The following is a 9324-nucleotide window of genomic DNA, read 5'->3' on the forward strand; positions in this document are numbered from 1 at the left end:
TGTTTTTTGCGAAGGTTTTACACTTTGCGCCATTTAATTTTGTTCGACAAAAAAAAAAAGAAAGTAAAGAAAGTGACCATGTACGTGCGTCAGCTAGCCGAGTAAACGTGATACATGTAAGCTAAGGGTAAAAAAAAATTAAAAAAGTCCCTTTGTTTTCGTCGCAACTATATTAGGTGCGCATTTTCTTTTATAATTAGACGTTTTTCTCGGCTTGGCCATAGTATGTTTATTTAGCATTTAGTAGTTAATTATAATTAACAAATTGTTACCAGTTACTGAATTAAAGTAAATTAGGGCTGAATGCTCCTTCACACATGATTTTCGTGCCAAAATGTTAATAAGGTTCTTTTTAAGTTAATTGTTTAATTGAACCGATTTTTTATCTTCAAGTTTTTTTTTAATAATACGAATCACCTTTTGGAATTAAAGTAAATCCTGCCTCTAAACCTTCATCATTTATTGCATACTTTTTATAAAAGTAACATGACTGAATTTTTATCTCTAAAGAGTTTGCAGAAATTCTTCTGAGTCACAATTTAAATTATGTTTAATATGTACATATGTCATTTGTGTGTACATGTGATAAGTGGTTTGAAGGCAAAAAGTTATGAATAAGGATCGGGCGTCGTTCGCAGAACGCAGATATTAGATCCGTACTTAGGCCAACTTTCTTAATAGTTAAACAGTTTCATTAATGGTCAGTGCAGTAATGGAAAATACGATGATTTTACCTTGCTCGAAATATTCAGCCTGATAAACAAAAAATAGTCAAAGTGCGCCGCTGATAATAAGGTCATCTGCAAACGACGAGACGTGTGGTCCTTACTGTTAGTAATGAAATTAAAACCTGATTTAATTAAATAACCTGCTTCCTGGATATTGAAGGAATGTTGTAGGTATCGTGCATTTACGCCTGAAGCATAGGTTTGCTTATAAGTCATTAATAATAAAGAGAAAAATAATTAAAGGCATCCTTACTGCATATTACTCGAAAATCATTTACTAATGAATAATATTTAATAGAGACATAATAACAATTATAATAATGATGATTATGCATTGTTTTTTTATTATTTTGCACGTGAAGTACTCTTATATTGATAAATAAAATGTGCTTGGGACACCTTTAAATCTTGTGTCTTCCTCAAGCATAATTATTATTATTATTATATTAAATCAATTACGCTTAGAATAAACTTTATATTATTATTATTATTATTAGTAGGATACTGTTTTTAATCGATAATAATAAGCAATACTTATTGAAATTGTTTGTTTCGCGTTGTTTTCGTTTTCAGTTTTTTCATTAGCAGAATTTGGCGGTTTTTTTTTTTGTAATCATCAGCTTCTCCGAGAAGTAAGTTTTAAAGTGATTGTAATTTGTTAGTATTACTTCTATGTAATGGTTTTTTTTTTNTACCCCCCCATAATATTAAAAAAGAAAATAATGAACGAAAAGTACCTGTGATCCAACCTCGCTGTAAAGCCAAATATGCTATGCCATGCACTTCCATTTCACTTACGATTAGTTTTCCATTAAAATAAACCATTAATGCACCGATTGATTAGGGAAAACTTTTGTGCGTTAATTGTTTATTTTTGTTCGAGTTAGTGCGATTTCTATTTGATCGAGGCGCATTTTAGAATACATTAACGACAGGCAATTCTCTTCTTCTACGACGTACGAAAAAAATAAGCATTAGATTTATATATGCAGAGAAGTATAATACATATTATTACGACATTGTTATTACTATTACGCTGTAAGTTTAAAAAATCGAACGTTTTTGTACTTATTTTTCATACATAAACACTCTTCTTCTGTTAATAAAATACAATATATGACATATTAATATTTGGTTGTAGTTCCTGGTAATTTTTATATGAATAAAATGCTAATGCTTCGTTAAATAGTTTTTAATACCGTATTAAAATCTTTAAGAACTGCTTACAATAAAGTATGAAAAGAAATAGCGCAGCTGAAGAAGTTTTTTGTAAGATGGGGGAAGTTGTACTACAGCAATGTGTTCTATATGTGATACTGACAAAAGAACTTTGGATATTAGTTTTTTTTTGGGGAAAGAGGGAAATTTTCCAGAGATCTTCAGGTAAAAATGTACACTATAAAATCGTTGTATGTTTCTTATCGACTTTCACTAAATCCAGTAAATTAATGTACATAAATTTTAATTGTCAAAATTAATAGACCAATTCAATCAAATAATGTTAAAATTGGAGTAATTTAAGTTATGAGATTAAGCAAAAATTAAGCGTCGATTTAAAAATTACATAATACATTTAAAAAGAATTTGTTTTAAATAAATGTTTCTCTAATTTGTATACAAACGTGCCGAGTCATTTAAACATTTTAATAATAACGTAACAAGTTTGTGTAATATTGTGCTGCAATTGCATGAAATTGCAACATAATTGACAATAACATTAGTAGGATCTTAAATGAACTTGAGAAAATTAGACAAGCTATAGGCAACACACATAACAAGGAAATCGATTTTCTCTAATATTACAATTTATAGCTGGAAATATCCTAATTAATATCAGATAATTCTAGTAGGTAATGTGGGTGTGTCTCTCTTATTTAAAAAGGCTTCCTGAAAACTTTCTGTAATTGTGAATATGTTGTTGAGCAACAAGACATTGGCACACTAATTTTCTCATACGTATATTGACTATTCAGATAAAATGTTAACTGATTTCTTATCTTTATTTGGTATTCATAACTGCAAATTACAATTATTTTTTATGTAAAAATCATTCTGTTTTGTTTCTTTTTCGTTTATGTGCTAAAACCCTTTTATGTTTATGTGAATTAAGATGAATTGACCACTGAAATTGTCCTACAAAAATCCGATCGCAAACATCACATTTATAAGTATCGTCCTTAGAATTAGGCAAAGACGCAATTTGTAAGCGAGGCAGAGGTTTTTCAGTGGATGACACCCCTTCCATGAAACTGTCTATTATATTTCTTGCCGGTTTATAGACTTTTTCATCCCACAAACTAGGGTCAGTGGTATCTAAACCATACACTGGAGGGACCTAAATTTTAATATTATATTAGAATATTCGTTTAATGGTATACTATAATCATCAAAAAGGTTGAAATTTAACATAACGTGCAAGCATTCTAAACAACGTAAGTTACAGTCTAACATCTTCAGAAAAAATCGATTCCAATAGTAGTAATTTTACCCACTATATTTTTACCTCTCTGTCTTCTCTTCCCAAAAATCTGTTTTTAATCCATTTGCTCTGTTTTCGAGAAAACCTGCGAGTGACCATTTTCATTTCTACAATTCCTTCCTGTAGTAATTTTTGACCCAATTCACTCTGCCTTTCAGTTTCATTTAACATTAAATATTCGTGAAATTCTTTAAATCCAATTGATTGAAAGATGCCCTTTGTGTAATCAGGCTTCCTATAAGAGCATATGAAGTAAATGTGGTGCTCTAACACTTAAATAGAAATGTACAAACGAACATTACTTACTCATCAGGGGAAGTACGTCCATCATTATATTGTTTATGGAAATTTAAGAGTTCATTTAATAATCCTTCCTTAACCATTGAATCTACCCTATTATTTAAACGTTCATCCAATGTTGTCTTAAACAAACCTTAAGCATCTTTGAAAATGCAACAATTTAGAAAGATAAAACATACCTGATCACATTGCAACCATAAGATCAAAGAATTAAAAAATCTCAGAGGTCCACCTTGACTGGAGCCCCCTGTAAGTGCTTGTTGTTGTTTAATTATTTCACTATGTAAAACACCCATATTTTTAGCAATCTCCAAAGATCTTACAATTTTTCTTTTATTGTTTGGGTGTACTCTTTTAGCCATTTCGGGGTCTATGTCTTCCAGTTCTTTATGCAACTCCTGGCTGGATTTTGGCAGTTTGTCACTCAAACCTTCTCCTGGTATATAATGCACTTCACTTTCTCTAGAGTTCTCTATCAAAATATTCCAAAGTAATGCCTCAATGTAATAATTAGTACCACCAACAATAACTGGTAATACGTTTTTTGAGAACAAGTTTTCTATCTGTTTTACTGTTAAGTATTGTTTTGCAGTTAAAAGAGAAAGAACCAACGTGAAAAGGATACAATTTTCAAAGCCTGATTCTTAAAGTCAGTAACAGTAAACATTTGGGTTGGATTAATAACATCGATTAGATGATGTGGGGCATGTGCTCTTTCTTGTTTGGTTGCTTTGGCTGTAATTACATCTAATCCCTTGTATAACTGTGAATGATTATTGGTTAATTGTTATCTGGTGAAATAATTTTTTGTAATGTATTAAGACTTACCTGCATGGAGTCAGCACTGATAATTTCACCCTTGTAGTGTTGAGCTAATTGTAAAGAAAGTTTCGTTTTCCCGGTCCCTGTGGCTCCAAGAATAACTACTAAAGGTAATTTACTTTTCATATTTAAATTTTTTATTAACTTGTAATAATTTAAATTATGCTGCATATGCTAGATATGGAAATATTTACGTATGTTCATAACCACACTTTTCCTTGCCTTAAAAATTATTTTTTAAAAATTCGCAAAGAATTTATGAAAACGCTTTTCGAAAATCCTTTAATTTAGTCAATTGATTAAATAATTATTTTAATTTGAAATGCGCAAAAGGTATGCATAAAGTTGAATGTGTAGTAAGTGTATTGAAGTATGAGTAGAATTTCAAACAGGCATGTTTATTTAATCACCTACTCAGTGATTGTAATTACATTTCTATGCACTTATTATTAATAAAAATATCTGGACAAAATCATTTCAAAATTTATGACTTCTTGGCTGAACTATTTTCCTCAAGTTGATTAACTCGTATAATTTTTCATTAAGATTAATAGACATTGTTTGATTTAGTATAATATATTAACATTCAGAATTGCTTTTTATCTAAAGTTATTGCTGTAGGGAAGGCTAAAAAGGCTGACAAATTTAAATTCAATTTTTTAAAAATATTTTATTGTTGAAATATACTGCAAATTTATTCAAAACGGTTTACATAAAACGTGATACAAAATTCAGTAATTAATAGATATACAACCCACATAACCGTATGAAAGCACGTTTTTTAAATAATAAAAGAATACGTTTTTTAAGTTAAACAGTCAAAGTCAAGTGAGTTTAGAACGAAGCAACTGCTGCAAGTAATGTCGCTGCACTGGTTTATGTTTTGCTAACTTTTCTAAGGCCTCTTCTACTGTAAACCACTGCCTCTTCCTCCCTATTGTTCGAGAATCCTCCCACTCATCCAACTCCTCTGTTACAATCATGACATAGACCTCAGTTCTATGCTTGTGCTCTCTGCTCTGTAAAATCATCACAGTTCTGTATGAACTATTGAAAAACAGCAAGTAGATTATTTAACATTAAATATAAAAATGTTAAAGAGCAAAAGTTACAAAATACAAAATTACTTCAAATACACCAAGGCTACGCCCAAGTTTTCCAATTACACCAGCTTCTTCTAAAACTTCTCTAGTTGCTGTCACACTTGGCTCCTCTTCTGGTTCAACACCTCCTCCAGGAACTATCCATGAATCTGGTCTCCTTGAAGATGTCACTAGTAAAACCTATAACATTTATTTTAACGTATTAATAAACCCATTAACAGACAAAGAAACATGCAGGGACACATTCAACCAAACAGGTACCTTCCTCTACACATTTTCTTATCATTAATTTTCAATTTATAACAACAACGTAGTCCAGTTGAACACTGATTTAATTTAAACCATCTTTAATTACCCAGTGAATTTTTATAAAAGGGGGCCCACCAATCATAGTTTTGTCTTAGATATATTTTAAAAAAAAGCCAAACTTCCACCTGTAGTATCAGCTTTATACTTGTGGCATTAGATAAAAATCAAGGTTAACTGAATGTCACAATTTTTTTATTTCTGTTCTGGAAACAAAGCAAGTTGAATGGATTGACTAACGATTAGTCAAACATAAATTTGTAATAAATCATTCTCACGGGAGACTGATGACAATGATATAATATTAAATTAGTTTTTTCAATTACGTGTTATGAAACTAACCTAGCACATGAGGTAAAAAATAAACAAGAAAATAGGTATTAATATTATTCAATAATATTTGGTTGTCTCACAGCTGTTACCTCTATAAATATACCTGCAAATATTTACTTCGTGATACACATTTTTCAATGTAACTATTGGCAATTACGATATTAATTTAATCACTTACCTCAGCTTCTGATTCTGATCGAACGCAAATACATGCAGCACGCCGCCGAAATCCTTCATCATCGTAAATTCGAGTTGAATTTGGCTTTTCTTTGACCATTGTGGGATCTTACTAGTTTGATTTTGAACTTAACAACACTCAAGAAGAATATTTATTGAAAATTAATTAAAAATAAAGATACTACTGAATAGCCATCGCAAAAGAAAATTATGTCACACCTTCATCCCACAGTGCATTTACCCATTTTAACCAGAACGAATAAACATTTGCACATCACCAACACAATTAAAACACTTTTTAACAAATTAAAGTCTAAGCCGGGAGCTAGCTATAAGTTGAATGACCCATATTTGTGTTTTACCACTTGCTGCTTTTTTGTCAGCATTGCAATTTAAATGGAAATACGCACTTTTCAATAATGATGACAGTTTAAGAGTAATAAGCTGTCAGTTTTCTGTAAAAGAAAAATACTACCAACCACATCTAAATTATATAATGAAATGTTACTGGGTAGCACAACAATTTGGATTGTTTACAAACTATCTAGCAAAACCACAATACTATCCAGTTAGTTTACAAACTACTATAGCTAAGTAAGCATAATAACTATAAAATATATGTAATTAAAATAATAAACTACAGGTATCTACAAATAAAAACTAAAAATTACGTGATGTCAATTGAGTATCAGCAATTCTTATGCTGAAGTGTACGATGTGTTGCATACCTATTTACAAACTACTTTTAAATTAAATTTTTAAACAATTTCGAACACAAAGAAAGTGATTAAACAAATTGTTCAAAAAGTGAATTTCGACCACTCGAAGCAATGGTACTAATAGTTTCGAGTTCACAATGACTGATAGGGGGAAGAACTAGTTCATTGTAATAATAATACTTAAATTTAATTTTACATTAAAAAAAACTAAAGTTTCAGTTTGTTTTGTTTTTATTTTCTACTAGTTATGAATAACTTATATTATATAAAAGAATGACGGTTGTTCGAGTTTATTATATACAAAAATTAAAGTAGATCATAAATAACAAATCACTGAAGCTCTCCACAAGCTGAAATAGTAACTTTTTCTGTAGGAGTTCCTGATTTTGTTCCACATCGTTCGGCTCTTTTTACGACATCCATACCGCCTATAACATGTCCAAAAACAACGTGTTTGTTATCAAGCCAACTTGTTTTTGCTGTGCAAATGAAGAACTGCGAACCATTTGTGTTAGGCCCAGAATTAGCCATGGAAAGGATACCTGGACCCGTATGCTTTAATGTAAAGTTTTCATCTTCAAACTTTCGCCCATAGATTGATTTGCCTCCTGTACCATTATGGTGAGTAAAATCTCCTCCTTGGCACATCTTTACTTATAGAGTTAAGAAAAAACACTCACCTATTTATTTCTATTTTGTAAATTAAAAATCACACATAAAGGATACAAAGTCAGGAATTATCCTATGAAAGATACTTCCTTGATAACCATATCCTTTTTCATGTGTACATAAACAACGAAAATTTTCAGCAGTTTTTGGTACCACATCTGCTCTAAGCATCATCGTTATTCTTCCCACTTCTGTTTTTCCAACTTTTATATCAAAGTAAACTTGTGGATTTTTTACTTTCATAGGCGCTTCTTTTTCGTTATTTTCATCCTAGAATAAAATGGTAAATTTAAAACTGCAACCACTACAATAGAGAAAATATGCAAATAGTAACTGATTTTTGATAATAAAATAACAATTTAGAGAAATGGAATCCTCGAGTTATTTGGAGGCCACTCTTCAAATATCTCTTCTCTAAAATTTGTATTGATATTTCTTTGGAAAAAACTAAAGCAAGAACGAAAGTGACCTCTAAATTGTTAGAAGAATTAATTTGTTAACATGTTCCCTTTAGAAGTCACTCTGGAACACCCTGAATTTCAGTTAATCAATTTCACATGTACATACCACTTCATCTGCTTTTTTACTGCTATCTTTATCATTCACCACATTTTTCAAAGTTTCACCAGCGTGTTGTTGTAACCATGTATCATCTGCCCAAACAGGTCTTGTTGAGCCTTCTTTTATACGTTGAGGTTTTGCTAAGTTTACACGAATAGTTCTCCCGAATAATTCTGAATCATTCTTAACGAAAAGACAGTTTTATGTAGAAATTCTTTAATGATGTATTTGATACATACCATATTATCAATTGCAGCAGCGGCATCTTCTGCAGCTTCAAATTCAATAAAAGCAAATCCTCGATGTTTTTCAGTTTCGTAATCTAGAGGAATTTGAATGTCTGCTATGTCCCCAAATGGTATAAATGCTGCATTTAATACTTTTTCATCGACTTCTTCAGCAAGACCTCCAACGTACACTGTTCTTTTATTATTGGAAGTCATTGTACTGTTTTTCTATTTGGGCTCTATTTTAATTAGTTCTTAATGCATTCCCTTAATAACAACTAGCACCTGTAAGTATATTCCTTTCATAAGTTTTTCTTAATTAGTCGAAAAAACAAGTTGTCCTATAAATTTAAGGTTATTAAACTATGGTATGTAGGTAGGCAACTAGTACAACAGTGCTGCTCTGTTGTTTGCGCAGCGTTAAGGTTTTAGATTTAACTTATTTTTTAATTTAAACTGTACGGACAGGAACATATACATAGTAACAACTATAACAACAAAGCAATAAATTTTTAATCTTTTGTCCCAAGGTTGAGAAATTTGTAATTACTTTGGTGTGCTTCTGAAGTTTACAATTTATTTCCTCATTTCCAAAAAGCATTATATTTTTAAAAAAAATTATGTAAGAAATCGTCTGATTTGATTACGTTTAAATAAAACCATATAAAACATATTAATTTGCTAAAAATTATCAAATTGTAACCACAGTCAAATACGATATTTTGTGTATTCTTAATCAATCAAGTTACCGGTCAAGCACTAATAATACATAAGGAAAATAGAAATAAAAGTAATATATAGATGTTATTCACAAGCAGTTTAATCAATTATCTAAACCTAATATCACAAAGATGCGTATAGTTAAAAACTCGAACAAAAAAGTTAGTTTTATTTGAAAAA

General features: G+C 30.4%; 3 protein-coding genes across 4 annotated transcripts; all 3 read right to left on the bottom strand.

Moving 5' to 3' along the window:
- Positions 1 to 2704: 2704 nt before the first annotated feature.
- LOC108742956 (tRNA dimethylallyltransferase) lies at positions 2705 to 4636 on the bottom strand. The gene is made up of 6 exons (XM_018478324.2): positions 4336 to 4636; positions 4133 to 4270; positions 3687 to 4070; positions 3514 to 3629; positions 3232 to 3442; positions 2705 to 3063 (listed from the first exon to the last, which is right to left on the bottom strand). The coding sequence occupies exons 1-6, from the start codon at positions 4498 to 4500 to the stop codon at positions 2776 to 2778; spliced, it is 1302 nt and encodes a 433-aa protein (XP_018333826.1). The 5' UTR covers positions 4501 to 4636; the 3' UTR covers positions 2705 to 2775.
- A 343-nt stretch (positions 4637 to 4979) lies between these two features.
- Positions 4980 to 6687, bottom strand: LOC108742958 (diphosphoinositol polyphosphate phosphohydrolase 1). Of its 2 annotated transcripts, none has more exons than XM_018478326.2 (3): positions 6250 to 6687; positions 5457 to 5612; positions 4980 to 5348 (listed from the first exon to the last, which is right to left on the bottom strand). In XM_018478326.2, the coding sequence occupies exons 1-3, from the start codon at positions 6346 to 6348 to the stop codon at positions 5154 to 5156; spliced, it is 450 nt and encodes a 149-aa protein (XP_018333828.1). In that variant the 5' UTR covers positions 6349 to 6687; the 3' UTR covers positions 4980 to 5153. The 2 variants fall into 2 exon arrangements, with proteins under 2 accessions (XP_018333828.1, XP_018333830.1); XM_018478328.1 differs by lacking the exon at positions 6250 to 6687 and adding an exon at positions 5788 to 6012.
- A 536-nt stretch (positions 6688 to 7223) lies between these two features.
- On the bottom strand, positions 7224 to 8815 carry LOC108742957 (peptidyl-prolyl cis-trans isomerase E). The gene is made up of 4 exons (XM_018478325.1): positions 8437 to 8815; positions 8204 to 8380; positions 7694 to 7906; positions 7224 to 7615 (listed from the first exon to the last, which is right to left on the bottom strand). Exons 1-4 carry the CDS (start codon positions 8638 to 8640, stop codon positions 7298 to 7300), a joined length of 912 nt encoding a protein of 303 aa, XP_018333827.1. The 5' UTR covers positions 8641 to 8815; the 3' UTR covers positions 7224 to 7297.
- Positions 8816 to 9324: the final 509 nt, after the last annotated feature.

The sequence above is a fragment of the Agrilus planipennis genome, unplaced genomic scaffold (genome assembly GCF_000699045.2).
Source record: "Agrilus planipennis isolate EAB-ADULT unplaced genomic scaffold, Apla_2.0 scaffold338, whole genome shotgun sequence".
In the NCBI taxonomy this organism is placed as follows: Eukaryota; Metazoa; Arthropoda; class Insecta; order Coleoptera; family Buprestidae; genus Agrilus; species Agrilus planipennis.